Source organism: Fringilla coelebs (assembly GCF_963513975.1).
Source record: "Fringilla coelebs genome assembly, chromosome: 1".
NCBI classification, from domain to species: domain Eukaryota; kingdom Metazoa; phylum Chordata; class Aves; order Passeriformes; family Fringillidae; genus Fringilla; species Fringilla coelebs.
This window is the reverse complement of record NC_140028.1, coordinates 7,318,596-7,342,376: the sequence shown is the minus strand read 5'-3', so window position 1 is coordinate 7,342,376 and position 23,781 is coordinate 7,318,596. Positions and strand designations below refer to the sequence as shown.

General features: G+C 37.6%; 1 protein-coding gene across 1 annotated transcript in view; it reads left to right on the top strand.

The window, feature by feature from the left end:
- The window catches only part of KHDRBS3 (KH RNA binding domain containing, signal transduction associated 3), an 82,249-nt gene that overhangs the window by 17,490 nt on the left and 40,978 nt on the right, over positions 1–23,781 (top strand). Inside the window, exons 2-4 of the mRNA XM_084209883.1 lie at positions 8,907–9,025; positions 18,081–18,197; positions 20,298–20,444. Coding sequence (XP_084066009.1) covers positions 8,907–9,025; positions 18,081–18,197; positions 20,298–20,444 — 383 coding nt within the window. The remainder of the gene's footprint in view (positions 1–8,906; positions 9,026–18,080; positions 18,198–20,297; positions 20,445–23,781) is intronic.

Below are 23,781 nucleotides of genomic sequence, written 5' to 3'. Positions count from 1 at the left end.
ATGGAGAGGGAAAACAATGGACTGCTGTACCCTGGGTCTGTCCATATCTGTTTCTCTGGACTGTTCTAGCATTCCTTTGATAAATGAATAACATTGATTTCTACCATGTTTTCAGGTAACAAATCATGGCTTTCTATGTTCCAGTATTTCATGAGAAATAAATCTTGGGCAGGGGGAAGAATGTATTAGGGCCAGTACTTTTTTAAAACTACCAAAGATGGAACAAATCTTTCCTCCAAAAAAAAAAAGTTCAAAAAGAAAAGCAGCAGAAATCAAGACACTTGCTAAAACTTGCATGAGAGGAAGGATCACCATTCCAAAGTGCTGGCAGTGCTGTTCTGGTGCAGCCCAGGTACTGGTGGCCTTTGCAAGTTCACCTTCCTGCTTGGAGCTTCAGGTCCTCTTCTGCAAAGCTGCTTTCTGGCTGCTTGGTTTCCAGGCACGGTGTTCTCTTGCATGGGGTTGTTCCTCCTCAGGCACGGGACTTTGCACTTCCCTTTGAGCTGCACAGGACTGCTGCCCATTCCTCCACCTCTTGCAGGCACTCTGAGTGTCATCACAGCCCTCTGGTGTTTGGATCACTCCTGGTTTTCCGTTGTGCAAAGCTGTTGAAACTGCACTCTGTGCCATCAGCCAGATCACTGATGAGCATGTTAAATATCATAGACCCTCAGAGCTCACCACTGATGTCTGGCCCCTGCTTGTGATGCCCCTGACAGAGTCCTTTGAGCCAGGCAGGTCAGTTTTCAGTTTTCATGTCTCTATCCTGTGCCTCATCAGTCCACATGAGGATGGGGTGTGGGAAGCTTATCAAAAGCCATACTACAGATGGGGTGGACACATCAACTCTTGTCTCATCTCACATTGTTCATAGTGCTGTTTGTTGTGTGTGATTTCCCTGCCATAAATTTGTGCAAACTGCTCTCATCTTGGCCTTCTGTGCTTGGAAATTGTTTTCAAGAGCTCTTTACTACATCACCTTCCAAGAAATCAAGGTGAGTTTTACCTTGCTGTGGTGTTCCAAAACCTTCTCTCTGCTCTTGAAGATAGGGCTGCTTTGCCTCAGGCATCAGTGAAATTCCCTGATGACCATAACCTTACAAAAGCAGTGGCCTATTGATGACAGCAGCCAGCTTTCTCAGGATTTGTGTATGTTTCCTGAAACTTCTGCTTTACTGATGATTTCAAGACTTACAGAAAGTGTGAACTGGGTTTTACTGATATTTATCAGTGGGATATGACACATTACTGAATTAAGGATTGCCAGAGTGTGAGGCTCTACTATGGCCTTCTGTCATTGGGATGGAGGCTCCTGGCAAAGTTGCCTAAAAATGATTTTTAGAGAAGTAAAAGATAACACTTGGTTTTGCTGATGGCTCCATAAATCTTGCATAATGCTAAGTAAACAGCTGTTCACTTATTTGTGTAACTATCAGTTATACAAAACACAGGGATGTGTTTTGTTAGCATAGCTATCTTCTAGTATTAAATATGGTTTGTTTGAATTTGCTGGCAGATCTTTAGGCTGCAGTCTTTGCCAGTGTCTTAAAGTGTGATCTTAATAGTGCTCAAGTCTATCTGTTGTAGGGATCAACAGCTGGATGTGTTATGGCTACTGCTTCACCTTGGCAATAGTTTAAAATGTGATATTTGCATATTGAGCTGCAGGTTGTGTCCATTTTTCAGCTGAGATCTGATTTACACCTTTTCTTGTGAAAGTTGTCAGAGGAGTCTCAGAAGGTTCATAGTACTCTGCAGTGCTGTGTACATGATAAGGAAGGAAGATTATGGGCCCTTCTTGATGTCTCACCAAAATGTCAAGTGAAATCTTGTGTAAGAGCTACGTGGCTGTGTTCATATGCTGAAATGAAAAAAGCGGAACCGCTGCTTGTAAGGACTCTTGATACAGAATATTAATTTCATTTTGCCTGGGTCCTATGCACCAAGTAGTTAAAGATGCTCTGTACATTGGATTTTTTTTTTTTAAGTTACAGAACAAATGAGTTGACTTTTTGTAGTTAGTGGACGCCTGACCTTGCTAATTTAGAAATATTCATGCTTAAAGAAAGATCTGCAGTAGGTAAACGTACAGTAGGTACAGTGGGTAAATCATACAGCTGATTTTAGCATTTTATTATAAGTTATCTTCACAATGAGATAAATAATTTTCAGTGGAGTAGGTTGAGGTTACGGGACTGATGTCTGCATCTACCTCTTGTTTTCTTCCTGAGCAAGACTGATTAAACATCTGTTAATACCTTAGACATGATTTTGACAGTTCCTACGGTGGTGCTTCCTACCTTACTGCTAAAATATTAATGAGTCTAAACAGATTTTAGTGAAGTAATTTTTGATTTGAAGGTAATGGGTGTTCATTTAGTTTTGAATTGCTTAAATAAAAAAGCATATTCAAAATATTTGTCGTATTGGTGACTGAAATGTATTTTCAGATCAGTACAGATAGTAGTACATAGACTGAAAAATAGAACTTTTAATGCCTGTGAATGCAATTTAAATAAAGATTGGTTTGAGTCCTTCAACAGGGATATTATTATTAATTTGAGGATTCTGAATGCTGTAGACATCATTCTGGCATGAACTGCTTATTTTATTGTAAATTGAAATTAGATTCATTGTCAGTTGCTTTTACAAAATTAAGGTGGCATATGAAAGACAGTTATTTGGAATTCAACTATTGTAATAATGAGCATTAGTTGAAACAAATTAGTGTGTTTTCTTTATGCACAATTCATGCTTTTAATGCATTACTTTCTCTGCCAGTTAAGAATTAGGACCTATTATGGATGCAAAACTTGCAATTTTTAAAATGACTTTTTAAAGGATTAAAATGTTGGCTGAGGAGAATAGGTGAAGTTTTCTGAGGCTTGTAAAGGAATGGGGGTGGGTGCATTAATAGAAAAACTGCATTAAAAATTGAAAATTCTGTTGCATTTTTTATTTGTGTTTTAGACCCATTTCAGGATAAGTCTAAATGTTTCCATTCCACATATATTTAGTTTCCTTATTTTAAACATTTTGAGACTATTTTTGTTTGATTACTTTAGTTCCCTAATTTTCCCTTTTTTCTTCTTTTTTTTTTTCTTTTTTTAATGGAGACGCACTAATTAGCATTTACTTTGGAAACATCTTAGAGGATAGAAAAAGGGATATTTGTCTAAGCATTTACTCATATCAAAAAATGTTTAGTTGCTGAACTTAATTGTGTGTTTTTCTGGAGGATATGGATGCCATATATAGTCGAAACTGGGAAAATCTGCATTTTTTGTGAATGTCTACACAGAGAAACTGCTTTGAAGCAAACTAGACTATGCTAGACATGTTTTAAGATACTCAAGGGTAGGAGGCTAAGGTTGCCTCTCCTGTTTAGTGCAAAAATTGGGAAGGTTGTGCAGCTTCATGCTGATCAAGAGGACAGGGAATGAGTAGTAGGTCTCTTAGAGGCTGTTGTAAGGAAGTCTGTGAGGTTTATTTCAGCAAACCTTTTGGAATGTATTAAAGCCTTGGTGTGGTGATTCTAGTTCAAGTTGGTTGTGCAGTACTGTTTTCAGCTCAAAAGATGAGAAATATTGGTTGGAGAGGTGCTGATTCTAAGAACTTTTAATCATCCCCCTAGCAGGGCAGGGAATAAAGGAGTCCAGGGTAAAAGATGTATAATCTAAAGCACAATCAAGACCATTTTACTACTGCAATAATGAGATTAAGGTCTCATCAATTTAATTAAACTTAGAATTGTAATTGGGTTCACCATCTTGTGTACTCTGGATTTACAGAACTCCAGGAAGGTCTGTGGGCAATTAGTCAGCACCCAGCACAGCAGACTTTTATGACTTGGCTTCGTTGGGAAAATTTAAATATTTTTTTTAAGAATAGGTATTCTTAAGATGCGTCTTCTTGGATAAATTGTGGGTTTTGCCACAGTGAAAAATTCCAAATAAATAGTATGGAATGCTGATATTGTCAGGTTTTGTCCATTAAAGAAAAACTTTTTTTTTTTTTCTGAAATTCCTCTGCAACTGACTTGGAGCCCCCTTTTCCTGTGGGAGCTTGTCTCTTACCAAAGCTTGACTGTGTTCCTTAAAGGGGGTCTTCATAATATGCAAACTACTAAGTTAAGGTCTGTTTTTTGTAGTACCATCACTTTGATTTGTTTCTGATGTGAAACCAAAAGGAATCATGCTGCCAGGGGAAATGGCCATTGAGCTCAGTGTTCTGTCTCCATCAATGGGCAGAAGCAGTGAGTTTTCAAGGGCTAAAAGGACAGGGGAAATATGTAAAGATACTTAGCCTTTAGTTTGACTTAAGAGCTTTCTGAATTGAGGAGGGTGTGATTTTAAGTCAACTGTGAAGTTGTGAGAATTCACTGAGAAATGTTATTGCTGTTGGGCTATGCTTCAGTAGTTGTACAACATGCTTGATTGAGTCTAAATTTTGATGTTTCCTTTTCTTAGATACAAGGCAATAAAATTGCCCAAATAAAGCAAAATCTATTGCTTCTATCGTATAATGTTAGTAATTCTCAAACCCGCTTGATTTAGGAGTATTTTTTAAGGATAATGTAATTCTTAGAATATTTTCACTTTCAAAATGAATGTGGAAACTACTTCTAGTGCAATTGCAGTGCAGTTCCATCAATGCCCTGTTCTCTTAAGCTGTGATCAGGTGGTTATCCTTGAATGAGCCTTGCATTGTTCGCTTTTTCTTCCACCTAAAGCAGGAAAAATTAGTACAAAATTATTTGTATATGATGGTGTTTTTGGTAAGACATCTGAATCTCAGGAAATAAAGTAGAAGCTTTCGTAGGGATTTGCAGGCAAATTGACCTGGTTTCTGTTTCTCCTGGTCTTGTGTAAAGGAAATATTGCCTTAAGGACAAATGCAGTAAACATTTCTGTTTACTTTGAGATTGACATTAGTTCTTATATTTATTATATTGATTTACTACAGACAAATAGGGCATCACTTTGCTCAGCATTAAACACAAGTATTTATATTGGCTTAGCTGAGGGAGCTGGAATCCTGGATTGTACTTCTGCCCCAGGAAGATTAATTCTAATTGAAGAATAATATGAAACATTTATTCTTTGTCATTATCTGATGTATCTACCACTGTTATTTGGTGAATTAACTGAGGACTAATCATTGCTTAGATCTCTGCTATGATTAAATCTAAAGAAAAAAATCCATCCATGCAGTTATTACTGCATGCAGTTAAATTCCCGTTGCATTAGCTGCATCCTTGGTCTGAGAACATGAGATTTTAATCTCTAGCATTATGGGAAGCTTTAATCACATGTTTATTTACTGTTTGAGATCTAGGGAATGGCATTGCTTCATATAGCAAAGCAGTGCAGAATGTAATCTAAGGATTAAGAAAAGGCAAATCTTCCTATCCATTTGACCTTGAAAATCTGATTGGATTTCCTGTGTGATCTGGCATGATTTTTCCCTAATTATCTAAAGCTTGATGTATGTGAATGATATTGCAAGAGCTGTGCAGATATGGATAAAATTGTAATGCTTAGCTGTATTTCCTGTTCATCTTAGATTTCAAGTGCAAAGAAATAAAAAAAAAGGAAAATCTAAGATAAAATGTGATCAGTGGACTGGACTTTGTTCATACAAAACTAAAGTCGTTTACAACAGCAATGAAGAGGCAGAAAGTCTTAAATCAGTTTGATTAACATTAGACCATAACAGGAAAAAATTACTTAATCTTACTTTGCATTGCTTTGGCAATGGGCTATGGCTGTTTGTTAGTAAACTAATTTGTCTTTAAAACAAATGGGGAAAATTGTGATCCATTTTGCTGAGAGCTGATTTGCAGCCTCTTAATGGGTTTCAGTAGCTTCTTCAAGGAAAAAAAAAGAAAAAGTTGTTTAAACAGTGCAAGTAAAAGAATAAAGGGTTTTTGCTTAAAATGGTCAATGAAGTGTGTAGATACTTGGCTTAGGAAAACTGATTTTTGGAGTAAGTAATGGGTTTCTTTTAATTATTACTTTAGTGACTTGAAGTTTAGCATCTACTAGAGCAAGAAGAGAATGGTCTTTTTATGTTTTTTATCAGCTCAAAGCAGTCCCATAATATGAGCATATTTAGCATTAATCACATTGTTGCAAACAAGTCCTTCAGATACCAATTCAAATAACTTTTCTGAGCTAAAGTATTTAGGAAATACAATGTAGCACTGTATTGATCTCTTAAGGGATTTATGCAGCTGGCTCAGCTGAAGAATGTTACTGAGGTAGAGCTCTGTGCTTAACTCTTCTACTGCATTTTAAGTGCATCTGAGGTGTCTGAAACAACTCATTTCCAGGTGTAATATTTTTTGGCTATTTCTAGGAAGTTCCTTAAGCCACCCCTGATTCATAAAGTTGTGATTCTCACTTTCAGCTGGGCAGGGGATTGCAGTGTATGTCATGCTCTGCATTTGGGGATAACAGCATATGACTCAACATGAGGAAACAAATTTTTGGCTTTGCCAGTTCATAAAAACTTGGTAGGCTTTGATGTTAAAGGTACTTTTATTTTGTAAGTTTAGATTCTTCAGGAAAAAGTCCTTTACTGTTACAATGATTACAGTGACTGAGAACTCATAAATGTCTTGCATCAGGCTGGGATCAGTCGAACTACCTGGGAGGTCTTGGTGCATTGCTCTGTCACAAAAGAAATACAGCTAAATGCATTAATTGAGTTTGATATTTAATGGAATTTAACTGTGCTTTTCTGACTTAGAAAAAATTTTAGTCCTAACATTTAAAATCAATACTAAATCAAATCATATCAAATTATGTTGCAGCTGCATTTGCTTCAGTCATTACAAATGGATGTATTTTTATTACAGTTTTAATAACCAGCATTTCATGGTGTAAAATATTGCTAAAGATTAGCAAATTGCTGGTCAGTTTTAAGCTTGAATATTTATACTAACAGTGTAACATCAACAGCAGCCTTAAAATTTAGTGTTGTATTTCTACGTGTATAACATAAAAGCCTTTAAGTACCTAATCTTGTTTTTCAAGAGAAATCAAAGAGCTTTGTCATTACTGCTCTTGTTACATGAGGAAAGAGCAGTGTTAGAGGTGTATCTCTATTTGAGTGCTGTGACAGTATTATGCTTTTACACCTGAATGTGATAGTTGGAAACTTTGGCTTTTAAATGGTACCAGTCACCTAATACCCGAGTGGGAACATCACACCCTATAAAATTTTAGTCTTAATATCACCTAGAAATGAGTTCCAAATTAAATTGATGTAACTTTACATTTGATTAATTGCCCATAATTCCCTAGTCTGGGAATTTCCAAATTTCCATTTTTACCTAGAGTTCAAATATTGAAATATTCTTGAATATTGAATATTCTTCAGTTGTTGTTAGCTGGTAGGATAATGGTGCTGGAGACATTTTTTTTTTTACTGAGCATGATGAAACAAAGGACATGCTGGAGCAAGGTTGCTTTGATAGAGCTTCTCCAGAATTTTTACATTGCTACAACCCATAGGAATCAAAAAGTTCATAGAGACTTGACAAGAAGTTTTGAAAGTACAGCTGGGGAATTCTTTTCCTTCAAGAAGCCTTCAGATAGTCTGAGGCTGGATTGACTTCCTTAGTTTTCAGGGACTGAACAGTAACTTGGATAAATTCTTTATTTCCTGTTTCGTGTTAGTGAAGTTAAAACTTGCATGGAAGATAAGTTTCAGTTATTAAAAAGATGTTGGCATCTTAATTTTTGTAGTGGTAAATTGAAATGGACTGGTATTCATTAAACAAATCTGCTGATAATGCATGGATTTTTTTCTGTAGTTAGAAATGTGTTGGTTTATTCTGTTTTTCATTGGACATGATTTCAAACCAGACTGTCTTCGAAAGTGTACTGAGGGCTGGTTTCTCTTGTATTTTTGATTGGTTTCTTTGCATTCAAGTTTTCATTACAGTCTCCTCTCAGCCTAAGATCACATTCCCATTAAAGAAACTGCAGGGTCTTGATGAATGTCCTTAATTTCTAGTGGTCCAGTAGAGTAGAAGGGTGTTTCTTGTTGTAAGAGTTGAACAAGATATATGGAGATACTTGTGGAGGACAAGTGCTAGATTCCCACAGCAGAACTTGTCTGGCACTTGTGAAATGGGATGGATTTTGGTGTGTGTTAACATCTTCAGTGCTGCAGCATGATGGACCCAATCCAGCAAAACTGCTTCAGTTCATCTCCCTCTATGTTCCTCATGAATCCCCTCTAATGAAATGAAATCTGCAGTTTTTCATTAGCACACTGGAGAGTCAATATTTGGAGAAAAGTATAATCAAGAGTCAGTTTTGTGTGTGCCTCTGGAATGAATTGAGTCAATGCAAGCCAGGGTTTGAACTTCTAAATCCCATTCCTAATAATGTCATTGTTGGTATAACACTAATCTCAGATTTTTGGGTATGATCTATGTGCCTCAATTACATTTCTGAAATTCCAGAAGATTACCTTGACATTTGTTCCTAAGTCCACTGTAGAAAGACACCATTAAAACTGATACTCTATTTATAGAAGAGGAATAAAATTGTTCAATATTAAACTATGCTATGTTTTTTTTTAATTTATACATGCTCAAAGGTATTTAGGAATAGTTTTCACTAATTGAGCCATATAAAAAAATGTATCCTAAGTGTTAAGTGAGTACAGTGTTTGCAATGCTAATTCCAGGTGCTGGTATAAACATGAATATACAAAAAAGGGAAACATGCTTTATCCTATTGGCCTTGTATAACCAATTACATGTATTGATTACACAATACATAAGTATGCCATACAGTATTAGCTTCGAAATTTATTTATGCTGAATTTGAAGATTCTTGGCTTTTAAATTGTTGCATTAAACTAAAAAATAACTTTTTCTTTAACAGAAATTGAAAAATTCCAAAAAGGGGAAGGAAAGGAAGAAGAAAAGTATATTGATGTAGTCATCAATAAGAATATGAAGTTGGGACAAAAAGTTCTGATTCCCGTAAAACAATTCCCTAAGGTAAGCGCAGTTTTCATATTTGATAAATGTAAGTTCTTATAAAAGATATTTCACTAGCATTTTAGCTATTCTTTAATGTAACATTTACGACTATTACCAGTCACTACTGTTACTCTTCTGCTGTCTGTTCTGTAAGAGCTCTAAGGTAGAAGTGATTCTACCTCAGAGCTCCTACATTCTTCATTTGTTGGAATAAATGTGCAGGAAAGTGGTGCTGGTCACACAAAACAGTATGTTGACAGCAATAATTGAACCATATTTTTGGGATAGCAGGAACCTCCTCTTCCGAATATCAAAAGGAAAAACCAGTTTTGAAGTTGAATCTGATGCCAGACTTTGAAACTTTCTTATTGTAGCTGGAAGTGCAGCTTAAAATGCACCATTAAGGAACTAATTGTGAAAATTTTCTTCTCATCCTCTTAAGTTTCAGCCATTGTTATTCTTGAATGAATTATAGCTTGATTGCTAAATTATGCAGTCTGTTCTGGAGGGGTAGAGACTGCTTCATTAATATCTTTGCCCACCATGAATTCTTAACACTTCTTTACTGCCAAGTATTATCCTGCACTAAAATATTGCTGCCTGGAAGCATTTATGCAACATTCAGTAGGCTGTGGAACTTTATTATTTTGGTGCTGCTTAAAATTTTAAGGTTAATGTTATGACAATCAGATTAGCATTTTTTAATTTGCTTGAAATGGCTTTTTCTTCCTACTCAAAATTTCAAGACTGTCTGTTCATGGAGAGGGAAAAAAGTCACCATTCTTCCCTCCTATTTAGGAAAACCTTTTGTAATTGTTTTTTTTTTTCTGCACAGTATTAGTGTTTTTCTCACAGGCCTGTGCAGGATAACTTGCAGGGATTTCTTTGCTGCTGTTCAAAGTTTCATGAAATATTCCTTGAGTGAGTGCAAGGCTGCACATCATGTGGGCACCTCTTTGGAACTCTGGCTTAAGTCATTTTATGGCTAAGTAGAGCTATATACAAGCATGCAGAAACATGAAGATGGGAAGGTAAAATACAGGAACCCCTTACTCCTTGGTCAGTGTTTGCAAACAGAATGTTTTTCTTCTAAATGTTGAGATGTAGATACTTGGGCTCAGGGGCAAGAAAGGCAAGCTGGCTATTAAAAAGGGAAACACTTCCTTCTGAAAGATACTTCTGCTTCTTTATCTAGTGTCAACTTTCCTTATAGGACTAAACACTGAAATTATTTAGGATAGCTGGTAGGAAAGTCCTTGCCATATTTTGAATGACTAGAGATTTGATTCTGACCCATAAGGACACTGAACTGGAATAAAGCCTGGAGTGTGCTATGGAAGGAAGCCTGAACTTATGTCCAGGCAGGTCCAGGGTTGCAAAATAAAACAGCTGTGCAGAACAGACATGTCATGTGAGTTCCTGCATCTCTACTAGGACTGCTCCATAGAAAGGAAAATATTGGTATTTCTGTTCACATAAATCTCTCTTCTGCCTAAGTGAATAAAATCCTAGATACTTAATATTTAAGAATATTTTTACCCCAATTTTTGGGGGCTCAACTTCTCTCAGAAATTTCCATTTTATAGCATATAGATGGATATTTGCTAAAGGTTGCTCATTAAAGGTTCTGTAGAGTCAAAATGAACTAAAATTTCTCACTGTATAGGGAGTCTCAGAATTATGATAGGTACTCCTGATACCTCTGAAAAGCACCTGCCCTAAACCACAAGGAGTCACTGCAATTTGCTATTGCTTGTGGTTTTATTTTTGAGATTTAATAAATTATGACACATTGCACAAAATTACATAGCTTCAACATGGCAAACCAAGAACCTTATCCTGGCATTCTGTAGTCTGCAGTAAGTGACATGAGTTTTAGATGCCTGGACATGGGAGAACAAAGTCTTTTTGCATCAATAAATTTTTGAGTTGCTAATCCTATTTCTAGTTCATGTGTTCAGAGGAGGGATCAGAAGTTAGAGATGCTTTGTCAGGATCTGTGGGATGGATATGGGGTTGTTCCAATCATCTTGGTTCCCCTGAACTGTGTGTGGAGTGCATGTGTTGGATGTTTATACTTGTTGGCTGATTGGTGACAGCCAAGGTGGCTTCACTAGGGACAAGCTGTGCATGACAAATCTGAACTCCTTTGACAGGGTTGGTAGATAATTATTCCTTTGTTTATATTTGCCAGGTATGACTCTGGGAAAGAAAGATGCCTCTGCTGTTTACGTATATTGATATTTAATTAATCCTATCCTAGTTTTTGGTTATGAAAGAGGTCTGTGAACCTAAACAACCCATCAGTGCCCTGCCCCCAAGCAAGATAGCTTGCTAGACCTGAAATGTATATTGCATTCCCTTTTCCTTCTTTAAAACTTTTCTGTAACTCTGATTCCTTGAATAAATCATAATAGCCTCCCCACAGGTCAGGCAGTCCAGGCTCTGATCAGATCAGCCTGGCATGGTAATGCTTGCTCACATTTCCTGTCCTGTCAGATCCATTCTCATGAGCCCATGGCTGGGTCCTGTGCAATTACCTCTGACAGCCCTGCAAGGTGACAGGTTAAGTGCAGCAGAAGCTCTTCAACTCAAGTGCAGAGCAGCTGGGTTTCTGTTGGAAAAGAAACTGGTAGACCTCACATTCAAAAGTGTGTATTGCACTTTTTTAGGCATCTTTGCTCACCCTGAAAAATTACGAGTTTTTGGTCTTTTGCTTAGTGCACAAATACTTGAGTGTTCCTGGTTCTTAACTGGCCTCCTGCCTAGAGATCTTGGTTCTTTCTGTGATACTCTGTAATAAAATCCTTTCACTGGGAACCTTTGTCTTACTCAACCCTTGGTAGTGTTACTTAACATGCCTAATCTGATGCTACAGATAGTTGGTCTAAATGGGTTTTTTTCATACCTGGGCCTTGATGGAAGGTGATGGAATAACCAAGACAACCTGAATTTTGTCTGAGCTATGAAATAACTCAAGATGGTTAATCCCAGGATCTATGTTCAGTTTCCCCTTGAAGCTGGTTGTGCATTTGAATAAATTTCCTTGTGTTATTTACTGTAAGAAAGTCCCTGATTTAAAATGCCTTGATATGGTGACAGATAGTCTTACCTGCCAAGACAAAACCTTGTGAAAACTCCTCTACTGATTGCAGGCCCAGTCACATCTTTTCAGAATATGGTTGTGCAGGGTCTTAGAGTTTTTTGGTTTGGTCCAGCTCTGCAGATGCCTCCAAGAGGCCTGAAGAGCTGTGATACAGAAATTAATCTGAAGTATTTAGGTGAAGCTTGAATAAGCTTTGGTAATGCTGTCTGCAATCCTATTGTAACTGGGACATGTACTACAAGTAAGGATTAGTGAGGGTGGGATTTCATGCAGCCTTATAGGAAAAGGGCCAACTTTTTGAGGTAGAACTGACCTATAGAAAGGAGTCCATGTGCATGCTGGGTGTTGAAACTGCAGGTAGGGGAATGAGATCTTGTCAGCTTAGGGCACTGAGGTTAGAGTGACTTGTTTGATCTGCTGAATACTTCAACTGACTCCGGGTTGTTTGTGAAAATGTGCTGCTTAAACCTGTATACCCGTATTTCTTTTGTGTTTCATGCTTGAAAATAATCTTCAAACTTACCCAGACTTAAAGGCATAAAAGGTGAGCTGGCTACTCAAGGAAGGTCTTGGTGTAGTTGTGGAGGGATTCTGGATCTGTCCCAGTTCTGCTATGACGAGCCATCACGTGTGAAAGGTGTTTTAGAGCTTTGTTGTGTACTTGAGAGGCAGGAAGGTGTTACCCCCTCCCATACATGAATGAATATGCATTGTGAAGTAGTTTAGTCTCAGAACCTGATTTTGCTTTGAAAGTTTGCTGAATTTGGGTGTTCTGAATTAGGTGAAAAAAATAGCTTTCATGGATGGTAAATGGAATCGTGATGGCTTTCCAGGAGATGGATCAAAACTGTGGGGAATAATTATTTCCATTTTGACAGGATACCATTTTAAAAGTTGCCCATAAATCTACACTTAAATACTGGGTAAATCTCAGAAGTTAGGAAGAAATGGTCTGTTGTTCCCCAAAGTGATACTTTAAATATATTTTCTCAAAAGTTACTGACTTGTGGAACTGGTATCCATTTAAGCCTTTTAGCTCAACTTCTAAAGCGAAAATACCTGTTTTAAAATATCATTGTCATGTGCAATATATCTGCCATCGTTATGTAAAGTCATGGAGAGATTAATATTTTAATCACATGACTAGTTAGAAAGCAATTTTTCATAATAGCTCATTTCTTAAAGCAGAAATGAGAAAATGTTATTGCATAACCAGAAGTAATGTGGAGGAACAAGCATCAATAGTAATAGCAGAGAGAACTTTTGAGCAACTTTATAGTAAAATTGACCAAGCTTTCTGCTTTGAATAAATGTTTAAAGACCTATTACCATGTTGCATGAAGGAATGTAGTTTGTGGTGCAACATTGATGCTTGAAGCACTTATCTTTCTATAAAGACTTTAACTTTCTGAGATGAATAGGAAAAACTTTGAAGTTTGCCTTGTTTCAGGTCATTCTAGGGGAAAGTGCTCTGAATCTTAACTTCTTTTTTATCTAGTGACCCTGTCACAGAGAAACCATTACAGAAAACTAATATGTCAAGAAAGCTTTCCATGGCTTTAATAACAATGGAGTGCTTAAAGCTGTAGAGGAAAGCATTTGGTCAAGCATTTATACTTTCACTAAGTGTTTTAAGCTGGATGAACCATTCTTAGCAGACTTGCCTTGGTTGGGGATAAACAAGGATTACTTTTTCTATTATATCCCCTTTTCTGTAATACATACATTTAAAAATGCTGTAGCACTGACATTAGACTTTTTTTTCTTTTTGTTATAATTCATATAGTAGATCAAATGGTTCTGAAGAGAGTATCATGTTCTTTGAATGTTCTTTGTAACTGTCTTTCTCCAGAAAAGTTTTCAGGGAATAGTTTCCTGCAGTGCTGTGGTAAGGAAGCAAATCTCTAGACAACTGTTCAACTCATGTTTTGATTTGGTGATTCTGAGGAAATGGGTGCTACAAAGGGAAGCCCATAATCTCCATTGTAACATAACTGAAAAAATGCTTCTTAAAATGAGGATTTATGAACACCTAAGAAAGGAGACAATTTTTAAGCAAAAACCGTATAATAAATTTTTTTCGTTGCTTCGGTTGTGAAAGATGTTTTATATTAAAGATGTATTTTAAATTGGAGATTTTTGTTACAGACTTCAGGGTAATCTGTAAAAGGGAAACACATCCACTCCTTCAGTACAGTTAACCAGTATTTGTCAGCTAATGGACACCATGGTCAAGAGAAAAATCAAATGAATGTATTATCAGATGACATTTTGTTCAGAGGGTAACATTTACCAACAGCAGAATATTATTTGGTTAGAAGTGTAGCTGAAGTGCTAATTTTTCCCATTTTATCTAATTGTTTCCTCCCAGGTCTGTTCATCTGAGTCTTGAGATTGTTTTTGCAAAGATGTCTTTAATTTTGCTTGAGATACTATGTTTGCCAAATCCTTCAGAGCTGCTCTGGAAGCAAATTTGAGTTGGAGACTTTATCTCCTCCTTTATTTGCCATTGTCCATAGTTTACTGGAACTTACCTAATACGTTAGAAGCTGTCTTAGTGCAGGGACAATTCCTGATTTGACAAAGGTGATCCAGTGTAGAGTGACATTTGTGGTTGACTCTTAGGAGTTCATCTGTCCTGTAGAACTGGAAACTTCACCAGCTTGCACTGGAATACAGTGTGACTGCTTTAATGCAGTGTTAAGCTGAAGCTGGTGGAGGTGAGGACAATTTTTGTTATTTACAGCAGCTTGGAGGTGACTGTGCTGTTTGAGAGGGGTGAGTAAAGAGGGGAATCTGGCATGTCTGATTCTGATCCAGCACTTGTGAATGTGACTGATCTGACTGAGCCAGAGCTGCTCAGATTTGTGTTTGCTACTCTGCAGTGTATCTAATTCAAAGATAGTTTATAAGCTTGAGTTCAATAATAAACCTGAATTTTTTTCTTTGTTCTTGTGCTCTTGGGGCAAATAAACCCTAAATGTGGAACATTGGAAGCACCCATGCAACTTGTATGTGAGCAATCTTGTGTAAAAGCTAACCTGGGTCTGCCCCGCTTACTTGCTTCTGTAACACCAGTGCATAAACAGGATTTGTTAATTTTGTGAGTAACTTATTCTTTTACTGTGAGCTGGATGTGTACCTTTAGGTTTGAGATATTATGTTATTTGATTGAAAGCAGTGTATAAGTAATAATAGTAACTTAGTGACTGATACTTTGAGTGTTTCTGTATCTATGAAATATCTCAAAATAAGCCTTTGATCAGATACTTCCAATTTGATGTAAAAGGGAGATAAACCAATAGTTTGAACAAAATGCAATACCTGTTCAAAGTAAATAATCTGTTTTTTACTGAAAGGATTTCTTCAATATCATAAATGGGTTTTATTTATGGATTAATCAACTGAAATGTTCCAAAGCCTCTCAATTTTGTTATGTGGGAGCAAAAATGCTTTGTGAGTGTGTTTCAAGCCATATTTTACTAACCTTTGTTTGTGCTTTTAAGCTACACCTAGAAGCATTGTGCTTTTAAATCAGCAGAATTTCAGACTTGCAACACAAGTTTCTTATGTTTCAGACTTGTCAAATCAAATATTTGGAGCCTCAGCACGCAGAAAAGAATAGTTCAGTGGATCTCAGGATGCAGACAATACATTTTCATGTTCATTAAATGTGTCTAGAACATATCATCTGTGCAGTCCTTGTATAGCTTCTGTAGTGTCTGACTTTGGCACTAGAGATTTCATGGTTTTTAAAAGATGACAACTTTTGGAGTTATTAAAGTTTGGTACGTCAAGTTTTAGATTTACACAACATTAAACTACTTGGTTTTAACTGAAAGAATATAGCTGCAGTAAAGAGTAAGTGTTTATTTTTGTTCCAAATAGCTTAAAAGGCTGTTATAAGTAGACATAAGTAATCTTAAGTAATGGTTGAAAAACTGAGGTGGAGTTGCTCTACATGAAAGCTTTACTTCGAGCTGAACTATGAGCTTCCTTTGAGGAAACTCTTGATAAGGAGTAATTGACATCTCGAGGTTCAAATTTGTTACAAATTGTTTCACTTTGTTTGCTTTCCTTAGTTATATCTTCAGAAACAATAAAATCAGAAGTCCAAGATAAAGGAATCTCTAGAGAACATCTGTGCCTTCAGATGTTCAACCTTCTGTTGAAATAATGATTATAAATTAAATTGCACAGGACCACATCAGTGGCCTTGAGTCCTGAATATTCTCAGCGAGGGAAATTTCTGCCTGTATCTGTTCAATCTTTCTGATTAATATTTTTATTGACTGTATCTTAGGACCTATATGAAAAAAATGGACAACTCTAATAAAAAAATAAAAAGAAATTCCCTGAGAATTTCTTGATGTGACCTGATAATTTCAGAAAAGAGAGGTTCATGCAAGGCCTTAAATTTAGTAAGCTCTGTGGGCTTTTGTAATCTGTAAGCCATTTTGTCAATAGTATTGTGTCAGGTCTACATTGGGAATTGAATGTTCAACTAGTAAGAGGAATAAACTTGTATTTCCATATTTAGTTGACCTTTAGTGCTTGTTTTCCTTTTTGTCCAAAACTGAAAGAATGAACTGGAGCTGTACACTTTCTCCATTGAAGGGTGACTGCAGCTGGGCTTTTGTTCCATCAGCACTTTCCAGTGTAGCAGCAAGAGATTTGGGACTGCCATTGCCCCATTGTTAGGTCCCTTCAGGTAACTCCAGATGAACAGGGAGATCAGTGCAGCCCATCTTGGCTCTTCAGTGACACAGTAGTAGAGGGACAAGCAAAGAACTTAAAAACTGTTTCTTAAATTTGAGTGTATCTAACGTGTATCTAAGTTCATTTGCTGTTCAGCATCAGTATATTTTATTTCTGCCTAAAACTATCTTTTTAACGTGATTGTGTCACTTCAGTTGTTGAATATCTCAACCTTCTTATCTGTTGTAACCAGTTTTCCAGCATTGTTTATCAAGGCAAAGGGGGAACAATACCTTCTTTAACCTTCCTTTTCTGGTTGGGATGTCTGGAGAAGCCCTTTCTGTTGCTCTTTGTGTCTTTTGACAGATTCAATTTCAGCTGTGCTTGGGCCTTCCTCACCCCAGCTCTACACAACCAGACTTCATCTCTATATTCTTCCCAGGTCACCTGTCTTAACTTCCCATTGTCTGTGTATTTATTTCTTGCCCTTTAGTTTGATCAGCCTGTCCCTTCTCAGCCATGCAGGTCTCTTGCCTGAATTCTTGCTGCTGGGCATCACTAACTCCTCTGTTCAATAGAAGAATTCCTTAAAGATGTGCCAGCTCTGTTGCACTCCCTCATCCCTGAGGGCAGTCTCTCAGGGGATCCCACTGACTAGCTCCCCAAAGAGCTGGAAGTCTGCTTCCCTAAAATTCCTGAGCCCAGCTTTACTCCTAACCTGATCCACATCCCATGCACGATCGCTGCCTCCAGTCCTGGTGTCCCCATTGAGCTCATTTGCCTTGGTGACAGCAGATCCCATCATGCCTCCCCTGGCAGGTCTGTCTGTTATCTGGGCCAGGAAATTGTCCCACATGCATTCCAGGAGTCTCCAGGGTTGCCTGCAGCTTGCCTTGCCACTTTTCCAGCAGGTGTTGGTCTGGTTGGAATCCCTCAGTAGGACAGAAGCCTTGGGCACGATGCCTCCTGTCAGCTGGAGCAAGAGGGCTTTGTCAACAGGCTCCTCTTGACCTGGCAGCCTGTATTGGACACCAAGTTATCCTTGAGTTCATATACTTCTGTGTTGCTGGAGCCACTGACATTCTATTTATTGTGCTATGTGATTGTACTTAATATTTTTAAATTTATGATCTAATCATTTGCACCTATGGCCAAAAGCTGTTTCAGTAAAATATCCCTTTTAATTTACTTATTGCTTATTAATTTACTATTAAAAATCCAATGAAGTTAATGTGTTGGCTTTTTTCTTTGTTTCTTTGTTTTCTACAGTTCAACTTTGTGGGAAAACTTTTGGGTCCACGTGGTAATTCTCTAAAGCGTTTACAGGAAGAAACACTGACAAAAATGTCTATTTTGGGAAAAGGTTCCATGAGGGACAAGACAAAGGTAAGGCCTGACTATGCCAGTGGAGTTTTGATACTTACCTTAAATTTCTGAGGGGGGGAACAAACCTTGTAATGAAAATTGGAACAAATAAAAAGCATAGGAAATCCTCATTTTGATTATTGGTCAATGTCTCTCTTTGGCCAGTCAAGCCAAGATTCCACGTGCAGTGGAATATGCAGGCAGTAGATTCCAGTATTCCACATGCAGGCAATAGATGTCAAGTAATGGAAGGCAGAGAATTTTATGGGAGCTAAATTGCTGTCAAAGAGGGAAACTGGAATGGGAACGAGTTGTGGCTTTTGTGTTGGTCTTCGTGGGAAACAAAAAAAACCTGAAATGCTTAATGTGTTCCCAAGGTTGTCAGATGTAACCAGTGAGTGAGTGAGCTCATTTTCATTTGTGTGCTGTTATAAGAGTTTCAGTGTGTAGTGTTTTCATAGAACCACAGAATGTCCCGAGCTAGAAGGTACCCACATGGATCATCAAAGTCCAACTTCTGGCCCTGCAAGTAATGGAGAAAGTAATGGAAGCATTGCCAAGTCGTGTTACAGAACTGAAATAAAGTACAATAATAAAGTGAACTTAGCCAAAAAAGCACAGAGTGATCTTACAAGCTTGGTTATGGGAATGATCTGAAAAAAACCTGCTTTGAAATTCTATATGTTCTTTTGAAAGCGCTGATTGAAATGCTTTTTTACCAGATCCGGTGCAGAAGATGGTGACTCTTCTATTGCTTATTGCTTTTATCAGCCAACTTGATCAATAAGCACAGAAAGGAAGTTTCTTAGTGCTCTGTTTTCTGCACAAACTAACTGCACAGTGATTTTTTTTTTCCTCTTTAGGAGAAAGTGACAGGGAACGTGTGGCGCAAGTGCATACTAATATGGGGAACTCAAATAGCTTCCAGTGCCAGTGGCTCATATGTTTTGAGTAACTGTGCCTAAAGTATTTAACTGAGAAGCAGTTCCTATTAAAACTAAATATATGAGCTGTGATGTTTATATTGGGTTACTTTCTATTTTTATGATCTCTTATTTTTATTGACAAAATAATGATTTTACTGACAGAGTCTAATCCTCCTAAGTGACCTCTTAATATTCTTGGTCTGGGTGCTCTGACAGTGATCTGGGCTGATTTTTGGGTTTTCTTTCCTGTTTTAAACATCTTCATTCATAGTTAAGCACAAATCATGTTGATAAGAAGGTTATTCATGAGGAGCAGAAATGGATTGTCACATATAAATCTCAACCCATAATCAGGGGTGTGCAGGGGAGATTTCAGCTATCTTTGCAGCTTACAAATTTAGGAATCTTAAGGGTGAAGTCCTTACCTGGTGCTTTCCAAATATGGGAAGCTGCAGGGAAGTTTTTTAGACAACAGAACTGCTCATTATTTGATGCAATGTTATCTGGTAAAGCAATGAAATTATTTTTAGTGCTGGTTTCATCCCTTTGGACCAGTCAAGTACACACGACCAAGGGGCAGCCTGAAAAAAGCAGGTGCTGCACTTTTGGTCTGTGAATATTTTCCATGTGAATGTCAGTATTTGAGAACTGAGCTCTGCTTTACTCCATTGAACTCAGCTTTGCAGTCATTGAAGTGGGTTGGGTGAAGGAAGATGAAAGAAATTGGCTTGCTACTGAAATAGCTAGTGAACTCTTTTTGCTAATGTTCTCTTCCCTCATTTCATATGCTGTTAGCTTAATGTCCAAATAGCACAGTTCTGTGAAGGATGCACTCATTGGATAAAAACTTCAGTGAGAACAGCATAGTAATACTGAGATTGAAATAATATTGGTAAAAGAAGCTTGTTCTTATGGAATATTAGATCAAACCTGTTTCTGTAGACTTTACTTTCAAGAAAAGAGTGTCTTCATGAAACTGGTGCACCTGGGAAAACTCTTGGAAGCATTCCTCCTTGTGCTACAGTTTCTGTATGTGAGCAGAAGCTGTTGGCTCTTACTTCATGTTACTTTTTTATTTGCAGACATCTGAACATGAGTGAACAGGGTCTGCAAATTCCTCTGGAGAAACTTCAACACTTGCATTACAGTGTTTCAAACAAGAATGTGTAAAAACAATGTTTTTCTTATCTCCTAGGAGGAAGAGTTGAGAAAAAGTGGAGAGGCAAAGTATTTCCACCTAAATGATGACCTACATGTTTTAATTGAAGTATTTGCTCCACCTGCAGAAGCATATGCCAGAATGGGACATGCATTGGAAGAAATCAAGAAGTTCCTCATCCCTGTTAGTATTTTTTTTTAATGAGAATTCTGGTAGTCTTGAGTGAGAAATTTTATCTCTAAAACTGAGTAAGTTGGTCTAGCAAAGGTGTCTCTGCCCATGGCAGGGGGTTGGAACTAGATGATGTTTAAGGTCCTTTCCAACTCAAATTGTTCTGTGATTCTGAACAGTGCACAATATTGGTCAGGTCATGTTGCTTGATTTCCTTTGTGAAAGAAATTATGATTGTCAAATACTTGCATTTTTATACAGGCAATTACTGTAACTGTCCACACAAATCTCATGACTTGACCTACAGTAAAAGAGAAACTTTTTCTTGTTTAACTAGTCCTATGCAAAGTATCACAGACTACAAATAATTGTAAAAATCTGTGAAATGTGTGCCTTTCATGTTTTGTTGGTACATTTGAAGCATCAGTTCTATTTAAGAATTATTACATTTGAAGCTTTAGTATTTCTCTCACTTGTAATCCTGGTTTAGTGTTGAGTGCTGAGAATCAATGCAGGTTTATCTTTTATCTTCATTTTTATCACAATACTAGTGATACATGAGCTATACTTGTTCTCTGGTGTGTACTTCAGCTTCCATTGTATGGGTGTATACAGTGACATCTGGTTTCCTGTACAATTTTGTGTACTCCAGGTTTGGGATATATCTAGATAATGGGTTTCTAATGTCTTCTATAAGAAGATAACTTCATCTGCTCCTCATGTAAGAAGCAACCTTACTTGTTTGCAATCTTAAAATGCTTGAAAAAATCCAGCCTCTCTTAGGAAGCTCTGGAGCACTTGAGGTGATGTTTCTCTGTGTGAAGTTCCCAATTGTTTTAGCTCTTAAGTGAACATTTCTTCAGTCCATATTGGTGATCAAAGGAATGGTATAGAAAGCAAAGCATTCTTAAGGTGCATTGACTTCTGTTTATTTTTACTGCTGAAAACGTTGCCCAAGTGTTAGTCTTTATTAGTTCAGATCTGGGAAGTGTGGGGACCTGGCCAAGGAAAGTTTCCTGATGTATGTGTCTGAGTGACAGCAGCTTGGAAATGTCTGAGTGGTGCCAGAGTGGGGACCAGCTGTGGTTGTCTCTTGTGCAGTTGGTGCTGGTGACTTAACAGTGCTCCTGTGTGTATTTTGGGAATTATAGTTTGTACCAAACCTAGTCCACATCTGTGTAACCACCCAGAGAGTGGTAAGGCACTAGAACAGGCTCCCCAGGGAAATGGTCACAGCACCCAGTCTGAGAGAGTTCAAGAAATGGACAGTACTCTCAGGCACCTGGTGGCATTCTAGTGTTCTGTGCAGGGCCAGGATTTGGACTTAAATGATCCCTCTTGGTCCCTTCCAACTCAAGATATTTTATGAAACTAAGTCTCCAGGTGACTGGAGCTGTGTGCTCCTTGAGTGTTTCTTCTGACTTGTTTTTGCCTGAATGAAGTGAGTCCATGTGCCCCAATACTACACTGTGGGATGAACCAAAGGATGATAAAGCACAATTGGCAGTAAGTTCAGTAGGAATATGTCCTGATGTGAAATAACCCTAATGTAGATGCACTTTTTAGGACGGTTAAAAAGCAAAGATATCCTGGGTGTTATATTCTCATCTTATAAATAATCAAGCTTCACATTGTACATTTGTCTGCAGGTTCCAAATTGCTTTTTTCTTGATGCATATGAGAAGAGGTGAATGAGCATACTACTGTTTAGACATCCTAACACATCAGACAGAGGATACTCTACAGAATATTTATAGGAATGCTGGGTTGTCATAATGTCAAAGGTTACTCTATTTACATGATTCATGATTTAATGGTGTGGAAAGATAAGGGAGAATTAAATTCTTAGCTATTCTAGACAGCAAACAGCTGCCTTTTTTAGATAGAAATATGTTTAATTTGATGCATGCTTCTTGCACGTGCTGGAAGGAAGGATATGCCTGATCCCTTCATCAGAGGTCTTATTTTTCTTCATTGAGCTTGATTTCCCTAATGTTGCCATAAATGAAGTAAGCTTATCAAAACCTGGTCATTAGTGTGTTAAGCCAGTAGAATTACAGACTGATAATGAGCAATTCCATTGACTGGTGGTTACACACTTTTCCATCTTTATTTTTTGATCATTGCATCTTTATTGTACTGAGCCGAACTGATGCTACATAATCTTTTCTGAACTGTGGGATCAAGCCAACGCTGTCTTAATTTCCCTTTGGCTTTTCAAATGTAAGCTTATCAGAATTGCTCTAAATGCCTTAATCTCTTTCTCCTGCCCCCCTTTGCAGCAGCCACTGAAGGAATAAGGAGCAGATTTTTCTTCTCTAGAACTACTGTTTGGTTACTGCTGCCAAATGCAACTTGGTGGTTTGTTTTTGTTTTTTTCCTCCAAGGTCTGTTGTGGCTTAAGAAATTACCTGTTTTATTTCAGGAAAGATGTCCTGCTATGAATATATATGATTATGATCATAATTTGCATTCTCCTTACAATCTAGGGTCACTCTGACTTCCTATAGTTTTAGATGCTAGACCCATTTATGAATATGGTTACCTTCATTTTTCAGATCAGTGCTGAACATAACATCATGTTTGGTGCTAGAATGCAGAATACAGAATATCCTTGTGCTAGCTGACTATAGCAAAAATGCCTCAGCCTCTCTTATTGCATCTCTGGATCCATGGGCAAGCACCCTTGCATTGAAATTTTACCTCAAGCAGCTGCAGTGGTGTAATTTCATTTAAACTATTGACATGACTCAACCCAAAACATAAAAACTGGTTTTGAGAGTATTTTTGGCTGTGCTTATGTTGCCTTGAGTCTTGCCTTTCTTCTGCAGTTGGAATTGTGGCTTCTGACTTTAAGTATATTCTTTTACCTTCCTTTAAATTAGCCAGACTCGTTAGTTCTTCTGTTTATTCTGGCCAGACTCTTTGGTCAGCACTCTTGTTTGAGTATTAGATTGGTGGGTGTTGTCCTTGGTACTGGTTATCTCAGAATTACTGTCAGATCAAAAAGCCAGGTCCTTTGAATCTCACCTGCCCCTGTATTATACCAGGGTCTCAAGGCCAGCCTGGATGGGGCCTGAGCATCCTGGTCTAGTGGAAGGTGTCCCTGCCCATGGCTGGAGAGTTGGAATGAGATGGTCTTTAAGGCCCTTTCCATCCCAAACCATTCTGTGTTTCTATGGCTATGGCAGTTTTGGCCATTAGAACTTAGCCTGTTTTGCTTAATTTCTGAGCAGTGGCAGTCATTTGTCTTCTGACAGATACAGCACTAATTACCCTTTGCCTTTGGTTACCAGAGATTCTTGTTTATCTTGTCTTTAAAGCCAAGCATAGAAATGTCTTTGAGAGA